The following is a 17,999-nucleotide window of genomic DNA, read 5'->3' on the forward strand; positions in this document are numbered from 1 at the left end:
CACATATATGTTCTTTCTAAAACGGTCTTTTCCATCATGGTTTATCACAGTGTGTTGACTATAGTTCCCTGTGCTATACCGTAGGAGCTTGTTGTTTATCCATACTATATGCAACAGCTTCCATCTGCCAGCCACAACCTCCTGCTCCCTCTCTCCCCCAACCACCTCCCCAGTAGCAACCACCAGTCTGTTCTCTGTGTCTGTGATTCTGTTTGTTTCATGGATAGGTTCATTTGTATCATATTTTAGATTCCACATGTAAGTGACATCATGTAGTACTCATCTTTCTCTTTTGGACTTACTTCACTTAGTACGATAATCTCTAGTTGCATCCATGCTGTTGCAAATGGCATTATTTCATTCTTTTTATGGCTAAGTAGTATTCTACTATATATATATGTTAAAGAAAGAAAGTGAAAGTTTGCTCAGTTGTGTCTGACTTTTTGCGACCCTGTGGACTGTAGCCTGCCAGGCTCCTCTGTCCTTGGAATTCTCCAGGCAAGAATACTGGAGTGGGTAGCCGTTCCCTTCTCCAGGGGATCTTCCCAACCCAGGGATCAAACCCATGTCTCCTGCATTGCAGGCAGATTCTTTACTGACTGAGCCAGCAGGGAAGTGCCTGTATATATGTACCACATCTTTATCCATTCATCTGTCGATGGACATTCAGATTGGTTCCATGTCTTGGCTATTGTGAATAGTGCTGCTATGAACACAGGGGTGCATGTATCTTTTTGAATAGTTTTGTCTGGATATACACCCAGGAGTGGGATTGCAGGATCATATGGAAGTTCTGTTTTTAGTTTTCTGAGAAGCCTCCGTACTATTCTCCACAGTGGATGCACCAACGTACATTCCCACATTGGATGATTCTCTCTTCTCCACGCTCAGAAATTACTTATTTTTGTTCACTCAGAAATTATGTGTGAACCCAGCCTGGTACAAAGACATTCACCATACACTTATTAGCTGAGTAAGTGTATGTTGAGCTGAGTAAGTGTATTTGCTGAGTACAAAGACATTCAACATACACTTATTGCTGCTGCTGCTGCTAAGTGGCTTCTGTCGTGTCCGACTCTGTGCGACCCCATAGACGGCAGCCCACCAGGCTCCTCTGTCCCTGGGATTCTCCAGGCAAGAACACTGGAGTGGGTTGCCATACACTTATTAGCTGAGTTAAATGTATGTTGAGCTGAGTAAGTGTATTAGCTGAATAAGCCTAGCTGCCACTGAGCTGACTCCAGGTAAATCCCTATGAACATTTGTCTTTAGCGCCCTCTACCTCCTCCATCACATCCTCCAAGACCACCCTCCTGCGTCCCTGGCCCCAATTCATGTTCAGTATCACTAATCAGTGTAACTGAAAAACGACATTAGCTTAGAGTATGGGGTATGCTTATAGATCAAGGGAAGACTTCTAAAGCATCATCTGGGTCCATGGATTTGCTCAAGTCCAATCACTTAGGGCTTCCCAGGTGGCCCCAGTGGTAAAGAATCTGCCTGCCAAAGAAGGAGATGCGTGTTCTATCCCTGGGGTTGGGAAGACCCCTTGGAGGAGAAAATGGCAACTCCAGTATTTCTGTCTGGAGAATCCCATGAACAGAGGACCCTGGCAGGCTATAGTCCATGGTGTTGCAGAGTCAGACACAACCGAGTGACTGAGCATGCACACAGTCACATAGAAGGTAGTTATATACCATGAATTTGAGCTGAATTCTGTCCTCTGATAGTCCCAGCATGGAGGTGAGTGAGAGCAGGACCTTGAAAAACAGAATCACACTGCAGAGTAGAAATGCCCAGAGGGAGAGGACCGTTGGGGAGAGTGAGAGCGGGAAGTCTCAGGATTACAAGAAGGGCCAAGGTGTTCGCTTCAATTTAAGACTTTCCCCCTCTTTTTAGCACTTTTGGAGGGTATTTCACAATGAAATACCCCCACCCACATTTATCCTTCAAGACACCATTCCTCTTTGCTAGAGTTTACTTGGCCACGGGTGGATCAAAGCCGGGTCAGAATCTCACCTGTGGGAATTTGGAATTAGGGCAGTCTCTCCACGTCGTAAGAGCTATCTGCAACAGCAAGGCTAGGGGTAGCCAGACTATACATTGGGGACCAGTTCAGTCCAGTCACTCAGTCGTGTCCGACTATTTGCAAATAGAAACGGAAGATAAGAGTATTGATGTTTCTCCAGTCCTGCTGCAGCGCCCTTCTGTCTGTCCTCAGATGCTGATAACCTCCCCTTACCTTGTATTCTTAAAATAATCCTTTTCCCTTTCTGATGTCTAGTCATCGGGGTTGCTGTCACTTACGATCAAAGCATCCTAACTAATATAACAGTGGTTCCCAAACTCTGGGCAGAGGCACCCTAGGGCCTCATTACATTCATGGGGGAACTTTATTGCTCTCATTTGGATCAAGTTGTATTGTTTTTAATTCTTTCTCTGTGTTGTACGCTGCTTGTTGGTGGAGAATGTTAGCTGATCACTAAGGACATGAGGCAGGCTGAATAGATTGTCAGGTACACCTGAAGGAAGCAGCAGGGTATTCAGGTTGACCATCTGACCCTAACAGACAGGACAACAGGCCAGCAGGGGATCCAGGTGTGGGGAGCAGGGTGCTCCCACAAGTTTATACATTTTTGGTAAGGGAGTTGATCCTATGTCCACCAGCTGGGTGATGAGCAAATCTAACCAAGTATTCACGTGTAAGTTTATTTAAAAAGAAAAATCTTAATTATGCTGAATTTTTGGTGTATAGAAGACTCAAACTACAGCGCTTAAAATAAGAGGTAAATAATAATATGTTGACATGTCTATCTTGTGACCATATAGGGAGAAAATGAATATGAAATAATTGAAAAACCTGACATTTATAAATCAAAAGGTTAAGCTTTGCTAAAATTCAGTGTATAAAGAACACACTACCGGGGTGGAGCAGGGGGAGGTAGCTCAGCTTTATTTACGAAAAAAAAATCACTGACAAAACAATAAAAAGCCAAAACTGAAAAGACATTTTTAGTTACAATGTGAGCTGAAGTGTTGTATTTTCTTTAAGAATTTGATTTTAAAAGAGAAATATCTGCCATCAGCAATGTGCAGGTCCTTACTCCACTTTTAAATCTTTCCCCACAAGCATGGCAGTCACAGGGTGCATGGACGCCTTGTGCTCCTGGTAGGTACGGACGGCTTGATCATGGGATTTGTCAAAGGCAGCAAGGTCCCTGTGTTTAAAAAAAAAAGATAATGATTTGTTGACTTGTTTTGGCAAATCTTATTATGCTTGCAAAGCAAACAGATTAATAATAGATATGTCAGGTTATATTTTTTTCAGAATTCCTATCAAATTCATAGTCAAAATAATTTCACTGAGGTATTTTAAAATTGTATCTTGTGGCCAAGATAACAACTTTTTTTCAATTTTACCAAGCATTCCTTTATTATATGTCAAGCAACCTATTCTTCTACCTAATTACAATGTTTGAATTAAACAGGTTTGGCTTTACCTGCTTTAGCCTTCTTGCATTTAACTTCAGACACTTTTTTCTTGTCCTTCCCTACTCACCAGTGATCTTCTACTTGATTTTAAAGATCTTCCTGTGTATATAAGATTGCCTTCAATTTATTTCCTTTTCAGCAGCATCCAACCCTATTTGGCTGGCCCATAACAGATAATCTTCTTAAAAAGCTAACGAAATCATCTCAAATTTAAAACATTTAGAAGTGTTAACTCCTATCCCAAAATTATACCTATAATCTTTAACAAATTTAAAAATATTATTTTTAGATTGCACTTTGCAAAGTATCATAGCAACAACAAAAATATCTGTTTAAGATTTTTCTTTCTCATTCTTAATGTAAAGTCAAAGCCCAGTGAGACTTGGTTCTTACTTGAATAAGGGCCGTGTAAACTTCATCCTTCCTTGTTCAGTTGCCATTTTTAGAGCCAGAGGAATTGCTTCCTCCCATTTTGATTGAATGCAGAGTCGTAACCATCTAAAAGGAGGATTTTAGGGGGGTATGGGGTGGGAAATGAGGTGGAAACAGGATATGAGAAGCATATCTGAAAACTTTTGTAATGATAAATGATCCCATTATAGCTGTACTGTACACCACTTTATATTATGTCCTTATTCTGAGAATCTCAAATCCTTATATATATCATTCAATAATTGGAGAAGAGAAGGAAGAAGAGTGTGTTCTTGAAAAATACCATGTTTTAGAATTTGGATTATGTAGGTGCTCATGGGCCTAACATATGCAATTTCTGAAGGAATTAAACTTTGATTCAGGCTTATACTACCAAATTTAAATTAAGAAAGATGGACAGAATCAAAGATTTCTGACTGTTCCCATTTCAGAACCTGTTTGGTTAGCTGTGGAAGAGTGCCGATTTACCACTGGATCCTTAATTCTAATTTTTTTAAAGGCAAGAAAAGCTTACAGAAAATTCTAACAAAAATTAATACGATCATATTACAGACACTGCAATTATTCCTTAAAGACCATTATAAAATCTGTATACAGATGCAGTAAGTTTAACAAGGATTTCTCGAGACTCATGTACGTCTCATCATGTGGCTTCCCCTTCCTCTGCCTGTTGGGCTAGCTTCCCACTTTCTCGCAGAAACAGGTGACAACGATGTACCTGAACCGTATTTCAGAGTTGTTAATGGCATTGAAGTTGTACACTGCTTGCATTCGCTGTATGTGCCCCAATGGGAGAGGTGCCTAGAGCAAAATAAAGGAGTATAATGTGTCATTTCCACAGGATTCCTTGGAAGAAAGGAGTAGGAGAGAAATTCTTAGCCAGACTAAAATCCTCAATAGTGTATAATATAGCAGTAAGTTAGATAAAAATAAACAAATGCACACTGAGATAAATTTTGTGCAAAACTTATTCTAAATACGGATGTCCTGCTAGGAGGCAGAGTGTCAGGCACTCAGTCGTGTCCGACTCTTTGCGACCCCGTGGACTTGTAGCCCACCAGGCTGCACAGAATTCTCCAGGCAAGAATACTGGAGTGGGTGGCCATTTCCTTCTGCAGGGGGCCTTCCTCACCCAGGTCTCCTGCGCTGCAGGCAGACCCTTTACCGCCTGAGCCACTGGGGAAACACTATAAGCCAAGGGTTAATTTAATTTGCAAGATACATGGAGAATCAAAAGAGAAGTACTCTCTTGAGGCTTTTGGATGTATATAAATACTAACTTTCAGACCCTTTCCAGAATCTTTCAAGTTCTTCCTTATACTTTACATATCTTAAATTTATTCTATTCTCCAGATTCAATCACAGTTCATTTTCTTCCTCACTGAGTTCCCCCAGTGTTATCTTTGGATGTTTCCTCTGAAATCCCTTTTAAATTATCTATTTCCTTACAAAATAGCAGTTTTTAAATTTTTATCTTACAGACCCTTTTCAGAATCTGATGACTAATATGTACCCTTTCCTTAAGGGGAAAGTACATATGTAAACACAAACTTATGTGTACAGTTTCAGGGGGTGCATCAACTCTTGTGCCCAAACTGCGTGTCAGAGAGTGTGCTCAGTCGTGTCTGACTCTTTGCAACCTCACAGACTATAGCCCACGGGGCTCCTCTGTCTGTGGAGTCTTCCAGGCAAGAGAACTGGAACGGGTTGCCCTTTCCTCCTCCAGGGGATCGTCCCAACCCAGGGATCAAACCCACACCTCTTCCATCTCCTGCACTGGCAGGCGGATTCTTTACCACTGTGCCATCTGGGAAGCCCCTGTGCCCAGGTTAACCCGCCCTAAAGGAGAACAGTCTGGGTGAAGGAGAGAAAGAAGAGTTCAGTTCGGTCAAGCGGAGAGTCTGTGGTGTCTGCAAGATGCAGGCTGAGGAACCGTGAGATAGTTGGTAACTCTGTGCTCCAGCCATGACTTTATCTTATAGAACCTCACTCCCTCATTAACCATCTCTGCTCTCACTGACTGCCATACCCTTCCCGAATTGTTTGTTCAGCTAAGCTCCAAGTCAAGCCAGGCTGGCCAGCTTTAAGGTCTTGTCCCAAGTGGCCTTCCTCTCCCCGTGTTAGATGTGCCTGCTCCCCAGTCATCCCATCATTTCTCTTTTCACAGGGCCAGGAGCCAGGGCAGGAGGGACTACAGAAGTGTGTGATGATGGCTTCATGCACTAAAAAAATGCTCTAAAGCCCCTGTTGATGTAAAAGGCTATTCCTCATCTTGTATCAATTCCACAGGAAATTCTGTTCAAAAAGTCTCCATCCCTCTCAAGGTCCTTAGACCTAAGAGTTCCCTGTCTTATAATAAGAAAGACCTCACTGTCTCCCACTCAACATACAACATCTCCTCTCAGCTATGCATATTCATTTAATCCCCTGGCTTTGAAACTGTCAAATCTGCCTGGAAGTCTTCCTGTTAACCCCTAATCCAGTGAGTCCCCAAACCCCCTGCTCCATCCCGGGATCTCCTTCTCCTTGTCCTTTTCTTTCCCTTCCCACCAGCTCCCTCCCTCCTGTCCTGGGCTCCTTCGAGTCTCCCAACGAACTTCACTGCCCGCATTCCTCATTCCATCCAGCCTCCCCAGCATCAGGAGAAAAGTCGTCATAATCACCATTGCATCAGATGAGTCACCGTTAAAAATGTGAAATCCTTTGCTCTTGTCTAGAATCGCATCTAACATTCCTAGCTTGGCATTCAAGACTTGTCATGTCAGGTCCCAGCAGCCTTTCTCACGTTCTCTCCATTAACTTCTTTCCCAAACCCACAGCTTCCTCCTCCTGCAACACCGGCCACTCTTGTCATGTCCTGCTCCTTCCGACTTGAATTTCTACCTCCCTGCTGACTCTGTTCTGCTCAGATCAGTCCCCAGCCCCCCCAAATCCTTCCTGATTGCCCCAGTTGGAAGGGAATCCTTCTTCCCCTTTTTCACAAATGACACCTAAAATTCCTCCTTTTACTCCTAAATTTTGCACATGTGACCTTTCCTAGTAGCTTATAAACTTTTTTGAGGACACAAGATATTTCTTTCTTACATACTTTTATATTCAGCACTGTATTAAACATATTAAGCATAGCAGGCATTCAACCAACAAATGTTTTTAAGTACGCAAATGAATTTTAACAAATCATTTTTTCTGTTAGTTTCCACATTAATATTTTTCCAATGCTGTGCCTTTATGCCCATTTTAATTTCTAATATTTTGAGTTAGTACTTACACTCTGGAGCATCTGTGCTAAAAATTCATTCACTTGATGGGAAGAGAAGTCTTTTAGGTCTGCTGAGCTGAATGAATTTAAATCATCATCTTTGGCCTGAAATAAATGTTGCCTGATTATTTACATTCATGTACAACTCAACAAAATGTATTGGCTTATCTGACATAAAAGTTAAGAAAGAGAAATACAAGGATACATAAGATTATAAAAAAAAAAATTAAGCATTAGCTATTTTAAATCATTCTGAGATGGCATCAGTATAAGCTAAAGAGCTGATATGATTCCTAGATCTATATTACATAAGAAAAACTAGACTGTTAAGAGTGGAGGAAACTTTTGACATCCTCTGCCATTTGCATTATACAGATTTCCAAAGTAAAGAAACACTGCAAAATACATGGCAGGTAATTTACAGGCCAATTAAAAAATGTGGGTAAAAAATCAAATTGCATATTCTTTAAAATACCACACTAAGGAACACGTAAGGCCACAAACAGATCCTTCCCTTCATCTCCACATATTCTCTTTTCCCCTGCTTAAATCTTGGAAACTGTCTAAGGAAAAAAAAGTGGTTCTGTACTTTTCAATTTGGGATTCACTGTGATTTATCTTTGAGGAAATGATTAAGGAATATGAATAAAGATTATCAAAATGGGTACTTTTAGAATCTTTTAAAATAGTTTCAAATTATTTTAAACTAGGGTTTCTTTTAAAAGAAATATATGCAAAGTTTTGGAAAAAAAAATCAAATAGGACCAAATGAAAAATTCCTCTGCTTTTGCTCCCTGTCTCTAAGTCCCACTCCTCAGAAACCTGTATTAAATAAATAAATAAATAAATAATTTTTTAAAAAAGGAAAAAAAAAGAAACCTATATTAATAGTCCCTTGTATTTACAAGAACTATTAATATAGGTTTCTTGGGAACCCTCTTACACTGTTGGTGGGAATGCAAACTAGTACAGCCGCTATGGAGAACAGTGTGGAGATTCCTTAAAAAACTGGAAATAGAACTGCCATATGACCCAGCAATCCCACTCCTGGGCATACACACCGAGAAAACCAGATCTGAAAGAGATACGTGTACCCCAATGTTCATCGCAGCACTGTTTATAATAGCCAGGACATGGAAGCAACCTAGATGCCCATCAGCAGACGAATGGATAAGGAAGCTGTGGTACATATACACCATGGAATATTACTCAGCCATTAAAAAGAATTCATTTGAATCAGTTCTAATGAGGTGGATGAAACTGGAGCCCATTATACAGAGTGAAGTAAGCCAGAAAGAAAAAGATTACAGCATACTAACACATATATATGGAATTTAGAAAGATGGTAACGATAACCCTATATGCAAGACAGAAAAAGAGACACAGATGTATAGAACAGACTTTTGGACTCTATGGGAGAAGGCGAGGGTGGGATGATCTGAGAGAACAGCATCGAAACATGTAGAAACATGTGAAACAGATCGCCAGCCCAGGTTGGATGCATGAGACAAGTGCTCGGGGCTGGTGCACTGGGAAGACCCAGAGGGATGGGATGGGGAGGGAGGCGGGAGGGGGGATCAGGATGGGGAACACATGTAAATCCATGGCTGATTCATGTCAATGTATGGCAAAAACCACTACAATACTGTAAAGTAATTAGCCTCCAACTAATAAAAATAATTGGGTAAAAAAAAAGAAAAAAAAAAGGTCCCTGTATATCCCGCCAGAAAATTTAATGTATGCATAAACATCTTTGTTAGAAACATTATTTTATAGCTTCCTCCCCTTCAAAATGCCCTTAATATCAGAACGTCTTCCCTTTTTAGAAACTTACCTCAATATTAGAAGTAACAGATGTCATTCTTTGCTTAAAACATGTAAATTTAAACTATCGAGGACATACTCATTAGTGGTAAAAACATAAAGCGCAGGGGAAAGATAAAGCCAAAACTGACGGTCACGGTCACACGGCAAGGCCAGGCGGGCCGAGCGGAGAATGAGACGTGGAGGCGCTGACGGCGGAGGTACCTATGTGCGCAGTCAGCCTGCTGCTCTGACAGGAGCTGCTGAATTTTATATTTTCTTATGTTCATATTTTATTTAAAACCAGAGCATCTTTGTCATGGTTTCTTGTTCTGTTTTCCTGATTTGCCTTACTCCTGATTTGGTTTCTCTTCCTTTTTCTGGCTCTCCCTTGGTTCTCCTAATACCTGGAGCTTTCTACTCCTCTCTTACACTCCATTCCCGAACTTTGGGGGAAACGATGCCTCCCGATCTTTCTTCTAAGGGCCCCTTTATTCATCGTTCCCAAAAATCATTTCCCCTCCCCTAAGAGGCCTATATTCCCCTTTCCCTTTTAAGATCAAGAAAAATCAGAACCAATACCATCAACATCCATTTGTTTTCCCCTCAAATTTAACTTTGCACACCGGGGGCTGGTATATATTATTCTGGACAAACCAGACTGAATGAATAGCCTTTCCGAGCACATGAGTTCATAAGTAAAGCACCACTCCCCCAGTTCATTGAGTAGAGACATATTTGTACAATTCGAAAAGGAGGCAAAAACCATGCATTACTACTCACAGTGATCCATCTTTGACTCAAGGCAATGCAAGCATTTGTCAGGGTCATATCATAACTGCAACGATGAAAAAAACATTAGAGCTTATATTTTATACAAAGCCACCTGCTTTTGCATCAATGCCGTTCTGAAGTTATAGAACATACTTAAATCTCAAAGTTCTTTTGAAAATAACGCCAGAGTGCTGGCAATAGGAAATCTTCTACCTGATTTAAATATGACTGATACCCTCTAAGAACACAGAAATCCAAGTAGATACCAAATTAATGAAACACTGGATTTTTTTTTAATGTATCATTATTGTCTGTGCTGGGTCTTTGTTGCCACACGAGGGCTTTCTCTCACTGCAGCAGGCAGGGGCTGCTTTCCATTGCTGCGTGTGGTCTTCTCCTTGTGGTACGCAGGCTTCTCTGCGCAGTGGCCTCTCTTGCTGCGGGGCACAAGCTCTAGAGCTTGGGTTCAGTCCATGTGGCGCACTGGCTTACTTGTCCTGAGGCGTGTGGGATCAAACCGCTGTCCCTTGCATTTCAAGGCGGATTCTTAACCCCTGGGCCACCAGGGAAGCCCCAACACGGGATTATGCATTGGAGAGAATGCCAAAACATCTTAGCAGAGACAGTCACACGCTTCAGTAGCATGTGCTGAAGGGGCTGGGCGGGGCTGGGCTGAGCATGTTCAGTGTTTTCTGATGGCAGGAGCAGTTGTGGGTACACACGACAACATGGCAAATACCACAAGGTCCTTGCTGTCGTGGATTTTACCTCCCATGGTTCCAACCATCTAATCATCCACCAGATCTGCCAGTAACTGCTATGTGACAGGCACTGTTCTAGATGATGGGGAAATAATGGTGACACCCTTGGGAGACTCCGAAATCTCGTGATTTTGTTCCTTTCTTTTCAGAGGAAAGCAGAATTAACGAGCCCTGACCATTAAGCAAAGCAACTTAGAGTTAAGGTTTATGCGTTCTCAGCTTGGAAAACAAATCATGCATTTTGCAACAATGGAAGAGGCCATGTCATGTGTGTGAAATTCTTGTAAAACATCTCTCTTCGTTTGTAAGTCTTGCTTGCTTGACGTGAAATGTTTCTGTTAGAACACAGAGGGGCACCTGTCCTGCAGGGATAAGTTTTGATTGGAAGCGACCACTGCACTTGCTTTCAGAGCCTGTGCCCTGGGGCAAGATAATAAAAGGGTCAAAGCAGTGACCTTTTTTCTGTTTGCGTTTTGTTTTGCGGCCCCATGGCTTGGGGGATTTTAATTCCCTGACCAGGGATTGAACCTGGGCCCTTAGCAGTGAGAGGGTGCAGTCCAAACCACTGGGACACCAGAGACTTCCCAGCAGTGATCTTTTTTGAATCAGCTGCCAGTTTATTTTCATGAAGTAGTCAGGCTGTGGGCAGTGGGCAGGCCCTTTTGACTGCCCTTGAGCCCAACGTGGGACCAGAGGTCCTTGACTGCTCAGGATGTAAATTACCTTCAATTAGAACATGACTTAGCACTTTCATAAGAAACAGGACAGTAAAAAATAAAAAAATCTTCAGCTGGTCTGTTTCTTGGTGCCTGAAATTTCTCATTGTAACGAAAAAAATTAAATAAGGATTAGCCCAGGCAGGCGAAGCAACCCTTTCTTAGGGCAAGGTCCTAAGAAAAGTAACGAGTGAACCAGATATGAGCCCTGTTCTCCTGGTGCTTCAGTGGAGTGAAGAAGAAAGACTTAATAATTACACAAATAAATCTAAGATTACAATCGTGGCAACAACTGTGAAGACATGATCCACAGCACTGAGAAGCCCAGAATGACAGACCTGACCTCGTTAGAGAGGCCGAGGAGCGCTCCCACGAGAAAGGGGTTCTTGAGCTGAGACTGGAATTAACTGGGTAAAGAGTACTCAGGCAGAGGGAACAGCAAGTTCCTGGCTGCAACACGGAATAGCCAGCATCTCTGAAAAGGACTCTTGGAAGACCAGGGTTCAGGCCCCTGCTTTATGGAGGATGCTTTGTTTAAAAGGGAGTATAATGGGTTAATGGCAACTAAGGTTTAATGGCGACTCTCATTACCCGCTATGCAACCTTTGGCAAGACACCCTAGCTAAGCCTAATATGCCTCCTCTGGAAGTGGGGATGGTAATTTATGACACTGTTGTAATAATGAACGTAAGTCTTTTGTGTTATTTTTCTTACTGCAAAGGTTTTCAAGAAGAGGGTAATATCTTATTCTTCTCTGTATCTCTCTCCATCTCCGTGCAGAGAGGAGGCACAAGATAACTGTGGTTGCTGTTGTTTAGTTGCTATGTCGTGTCCGACTCTGCGACCCATAGACTGTAGCCCGCCGGGCTCCTCTGTCCGTGAGATTTCCCAGGCAAGAATACTGGAGTGGGCTGCCATTTCCTTCTCCAGGGGAATCTTCCCAACCCAGGGATCACACCCGCATCTCCTGCATTGGCAGGCAGATTCTTTACCATTGAGACGCCAGAGAAGCCCTCTCAGTAATTACCTGCAATGACTTGAACTGATTTATATTTATAATACCATGGAAATTACCTTTTTGAGCCCAGGGTTAAGGTTCTAACACCTAAGAACTCAACTCTCATTACAAACTAGTAATAGCTTAAGGAAGGCATAAAACTCTCTCAGACACTTTGAGGAGCTCTAGGATTTCAGAGAATGAGAGGAAAGCATTAGAATGTAAGCACTTACTTGGGTTTTACGGGGGGCAGTCCGGGAGAGTACAGCCAGGTGTTCCAATCCACTTGATTGAGAATATCAACCTGAGAAGAGAAGGCACACGCAGTTTGCTACAGAACAATCATTGCTATTGAAAAAAAAAAATTCTGAAACAGATTTTTAGGTCCTCAAATGTATAATTCTGTCTACACTGATGTGCAAGGTAATTTTTAAGTCTCTCTGAAATAAATGTATGTTAATCGGCAGTATTCTTTTAAATAATTTAAATAGGAAAATCAAGTACACACACAAATCTCTGAAACATATTGCAGGTTGCTCTGATGTAGGACAATTCTACACAGTAGTTCATCCTGTTGAGACCACATTTTAAATAGGAAAACATTCAATGTAAGACTGAGTCTTAAATTCTGGGCCAGTACCACTATCAGGTAACTCAAATCAGCCTAACAAATAGCCATTAAATAAAGATAGATTAGGCATGCAAAATAAGAAATCTTTAAAAATCCAACCTTATCTTTAAAGTGGGAATACAGGTAATCCTTCCAGTTATCAGTAGTTATGCTCTTGTAGGAAAATTTCTCAACATAAGCCTTTAAGAATCCTAGGAAGACCTCTAAGGTTTTTTAAACAGAAGAAAAAGAAGAAAAAAAAAGAAAAAGTCAATTAATAGATGGGTCATTAGTTAATATATTCTTTTGGCACATTGTACCAAATCACAGAGAACATTCAAAGAAAAGGAAAAGCAGTGAGGGCTACAAAGATAGAATAACGTCAAAATGTTCAAAAGCAGAGGCAGAATTTAAGTTGTACCTTGAAGAACATATGTAATTTGGTAGAAGGGAGGAGAGAAATCCTAATTAGAGATAAGAGGATGACATAAGACACACAAAAGGAATACACAACATAAATTCTAAAAGCAACGATCCAGGTATGACTAGAGAGGAGGAAAATCAGATTGGACAGGCAGGATGGATCCAGATGAGAAAGGGCTTTCAAAGTCCATTAAGTCAAAGTCCAAAAGAGAGTACGGTTATTTATCTATCTAACCATAAGTTTTTATTTTTTTAATTGAGGTATCATTGATTTACAACGTTGTGTTAGTTTCAGGTACAGAGCAAAGTGATTCAATTACACATGTGTGTGTATACATGTATTCTTTTTCATATTCTTTTCCAGAAGAGAGTACTTTTAAAGGCTCATCCATGGGGAAGGTAACATAAATGCCATACAATTGGTATTAAAAAGCATAAGATAGATTTGTAAATTCTGATATGCAAGGATATGTGTGAACCATCGTTGAATTAAAAAACAAATGTAAGAAAATATAGAACAAATATATAGTATGATCCATTTTCTGTATTTAAAATAACTATAGGTACTTATTTGTCTGTTCATTTACACTGAGAGAAAGACCCGGAGCCAAACACACTAAACTGAGGGAGTCTCACTTGTCACCCCTATAGCCTTCTGTACCACATTAAGTGTTTTCAATGAGCACAAGCTATTTTCCTAATTTTTAAATTACTGAAGAGTTTTTTTTTTTCCTTTGAAGTGAAGCAGTACAATTCAGAATGCAGGGGCTATTCAAGGTTTCAAGTAGAGAGGTAATGTCAGAAAATGATATAGATTTCTTCAGCAGCTACATAAAGAATGAACTGGAAGGATAAGATAGAGCTAAAACAATAGTTAAAAACTATTACTCTTGAAAAAAAAAATCAGAAAATGCCAACTACTTGCCTGGTCCTCCAAGAAGCTGCTCAAGGTAAAACAGTAAAGCAAATCCCTTCTCATAGGGAACTGAAGAATATGCCACGTCAGGGTCTACGTTCGTCAGGTCAACCACGAGTTTGGTGAAAGGATGGGTCTCCCCAAAAGTCTTTATCTGTGGGACACAGAGAAAAGCCCAAATATGAAGTCTGGTTACCACCTTGCAGACAAGCCAGGAAGGAAGTGTTACTTTACTCAGTGTCGTAACTTTAGGGGAATCTGAATTTTAGTGGAATTTACAGACTGGTAATTATAGAATATGTTAGCACACATTTCTGGAAATCAATTAATGGAATGGCTACTAGTGTAAGATTCTGTAATATTTCTTGCCTAGAACAATGTATCAGTGCCTGGTTAGCATAACATAAATAACATAAATACACCAAATAAAATTCAGAGTCATCGCATATATTCATTGCAAAGCCCCAGTAAGCTCAGACTAGTCATGAACACAACCATACACAGGATAAGGATTAACACGTGACAAGAGAACATAATACCAGCATCTGCTTGCTTTCCCACACCAGTAAAAATGACTTTCTCATTGCCGTTTAGTACAGTGTAAAGTAAAGCTGCCTTACAATCTGAATCTTTGAGTTTCACTTACACAACCTGGGATGGATGCTTTTATTTTATTTTTTTTCTGTCTTGATCATAATTTAATTTGAATCACTGTCCACGAGCATAGGTTATTACTGCTGTGTGTTTTATTTTGCATATATTTCCTACAGAAACATATCTATTTTCTTTTTTCTTCATTTATTTTTATTAGTTGGAGGCTAATTAGAAGTAGGACTCATTTACCGAATTCTGGAGTTCTCCCCATCCGCCCAGAGCGTGAAAATGTCTAAACTTTTCACCAAACAGTCGTCCACAAATGTGGCGTTCCAAGTATACGGTATGTCCTTCATTTAACCTGAAAAAAATTGAAGAATAAAAACACCGGCATGGCTGAGGAAAAAAGGCATGTGATCAACAAGATATTTTCTTTGTGGCGTTTCTACAGAGCAGGGCAATTGTATAGTGTGAAGACTCCGGCCTAAGCGGAGCACTCTGCGAGGCCTCCTTGCGTTCAGTTCCGAGCAGTGCGAAGCCCAGCCCAGAAGATGGCCGTGGGGGAGTAAAGCCACGGCTCTGGTTTTATGTGTCCCTCTGTTAAAATGAGACCACGCCACGAACTAAATAGCATCGGCTGAAAACCTCTATTCTATCTGACACTGTGACAAATATTACAGAACTGAAAAAAAAAACCCTATAAAGAGATGATAACAAAGACATACACATAATCCAGATAGGTGGAAGGCAGGGAAAGAAATAAAAATCAAGAACCAATAAATAAGGAATAATAATAAATCTTACCAAAAGTGATCCCAAGTTTTGTTGGTCACTAGATTTCCTGTCCAACTATGAGATATTTCATGTGCTATAACCTAAAGGAAATAATGGAAGTGATTATCTTAACCTAAAATAATTCATTATGTAAGCATTCTACTTTTTTCAATTCCATGTTGTTCAGTTTATTTCATTTTCCCTCCACATTTTCAGTTTTTTTTAACATTAGCTGAGGTTATTCAAGGAATTATTCAGTTCAGCAAAAAAACAAAAAACACAATTTAGCCAAACATAAAGTATTGTAGAGTTTAAAAAATAGAAATTAAACATTATTTTAAAATACTAAATAGATACATCACTCCATGAGAAAATATTTCATAAATATATGAAGAGGTCAAACCATAAAATGTTGTTAGCTCAGTTCAGTTCAGTCGCTCAGTTGTGTCTGACTCTTTGTGACCCCATGAACCGCAGCACATCAGGCCTCTCTCTCTATCACCAACTCCCAGAGTCCACCCAAACCTATGTCCATCGAGTTGGTGATGCCGTCCAAGCATCTCATTCTCCGTCGTCCCCTTCTCCTCCTGCCCCCAATCCCTCCCAGCATCAGGGTCTTTTCCAATGAGTCAACTCTTTGCATGAGGTGGCCAAAGTATTGGAGTTTCAGCTTCAGCATCAGTCCTTCCAATGAACACCCAGGACTGATCTCCTCTAGGATGGACTGGATGGATCTTCTTGCAGTCCAAGGGACTCTCAAGAGTCTTCTCCAACACCACAGTTCAAAAGCATCAATTTTTCAGCACTCAGCTTTCTTTATAGTCCAACTCTCATATCCATACATGACCACTGGAAAAACCATAACCTTGACTTGATGAAACTTTGTTGGCAAAGTAATGTCTCTGCTTTTTAATATACTGTCTAGGTTGGTCATAACTTTCCTTCCAAGGAGTAAATGTCTTTTAATTTCATGGCTGCAATCATCATCTGCAGTGATTTTGGAGCCCAGAAAAATAAAGTCAGCCACTGTTTCCACTGTTTCTCCATCTATTTGCCATGAAGTGATGGGATCAGATGCCATGATCTTAGTTTTCTGAATGTTGAGCTGTAAGCCAACTTTTTCACTCTCCTCTTTCACTTCCATCAAGAGGCTCTTTAGTTCTGCTTCGCTTCCTGCCATAAGTGTGGTGTCATCTGCATATCTGAGGTTATTGATATTTCTCCCAGCAATCTTGATTCCAGCTTGTGCTTCTTCCAGCCCAGCGTTTCTCATGATGTACTCTGCATATAAGTTAAATGAGCAGGGTGACAATATACAGCCTTGATGTACTCCTTTTCCTATATGGAACCAGTCTGCTGGGCCATGTCCAGTTCTAACTGTTGCTTCCTTACCTGCATACAGGTTTCTCACCTGAGAAACCTGTATTTCCATCTCTTTCAGAATTTTCCACAGTTTATTGTGATCCACACAGTCAAAGGCTTTGGCACAGTCAATAAAGCAGAAATAGATGTTTTTCTGGAACTCTCTTGCTTTTTCAATGATTCAGCAGATGTTGGCAATTTGATCTCTGGTTCCTCTACCTTTTCTAAAACCAGCTTGAACATCTGGAAGTTCACGGTTCACATATTGCTAAAGCCTGGCTTGGAGAATTTTGAGCATTACATTACTAGTGTGTGAGATGAGTGCAATTGTGTGGTAGTTTGAGCATTCTTTGGAATTGCCTTTCTTTGGGATTGGAATGAAAACTGACCTTTTCCAGTCCTGTGGCCACAGCTGAGTTTTCCAAATTTGCTGGCATATTGAGTGCAGCCCTTTCACAGCATCATCTTTCAGGATTTGAAATAGCTCAACTGGAATTCCATCACCTCCATTAGCTTTGTTCGTAGTGATGCTTCCTAAGGCCCACTTGACTTCACATTCCAGGATGTCTGGCTCTAGGTGAGTGATCACACCATCGTGATTATCTGGGTCGTGAAGATCTTTTTGTACAGTTCTTCTGTGTATTCTTGCCACCTCTTCTTAATATCTTCTGCTTCTGTTAGGTCCATACCATTTCTGTCCTTTATTGAGCCCATCTTTGCATGAAATGTTCCCTTGGTATCTCTAATTTTCTTGAAGAGATCTCTAGTCTTTCCCATTCTATTGTTTTCCTCTATTTCTTTGCATTGATCACTGAGGAAGGCTTTCTTATCTCTCCTTGCTGTTCTTTGGACCTCTGCATTCAAATGGGTATATCTTTCCTTTTCTTCTTTGCTTTTCGCTTCCCTTCTTTTCACAGCAGTGTAGTATATGGCTGATACATGTTGAGGTTTGACAGAAAACAACAAAATTCTGTAAAGCAATTTTCCTTCAATTAAAAAATAAATTAATTTTTTTAAAGTTGGATGGTTTCAGAAAAAAAAAAACAGTGTAGTAATGTTTTGCAACAAGATAATACATTTTAACTT

General features: G+C 40.6%; 1 protein-coding gene across 1 annotated transcript in view; it reads right to left on the reverse strand.

The window, feature by feature from the left end:
* Positions 1-2,927: 2,927 nt before the first annotated feature.
* LTA4H (leukotriene A4 hydrolase) overlaps positions 2,928-17,999 on the reverse strand; it is a 32,705-nt gene continuing 17,633 nt past the window's right edge. The window contains exons 10-19 of the mRNA XM_043440608.1: positions 15,582-15,652; positions 15,027-15,138; positions 14,193-14,337; positions 12,965-13,068; positions 12,468-12,538; positions 9,770-9,824; positions 7,193-7,288; positions 4,643-4,725; positions 3,886-3,990; positions 2,928-3,218 (exon numbers count right to left, since the gene is read on the reverse strand). Coding sequence (XP_043296543.1) covers positions 3,101-3,218; positions 3,886-3,990; positions 4,643-4,725; positions 7,193-7,288; positions 9,770-9,824; positions 12,468-12,538; positions 12,965-13,068; positions 14,193-14,337; positions 15,027-15,138; positions 15,582-15,652 — 960 coding nt within the window. The 3' untranslated portion in view covers positions 2,928-3,100. The remainder of the gene's footprint in view (positions 3,219-3,885; positions 3,991-4,642; positions 4,726-7,192; positions 7,289-9,769; positions 9,825-12,467; positions 12,539-12,964; positions 13,069-14,192; positions 14,338-15,026; positions 15,139-15,581; positions 15,653-17,999) is intronic.

Source organism: Cervus canadensis, chromosome 21 (assembly GCF_019320065.1).
Source record: "Cervus canadensis isolate Bull #8, Minnesota chromosome 21, ASM1932006v1, whole genome shotgun sequence".
In the NCBI taxonomy this organism is placed as follows: Eukaryota; Metazoa; Chordata; class Mammalia; order Artiodactyla; family Cervidae; genus Cervus; species Cervus canadensis.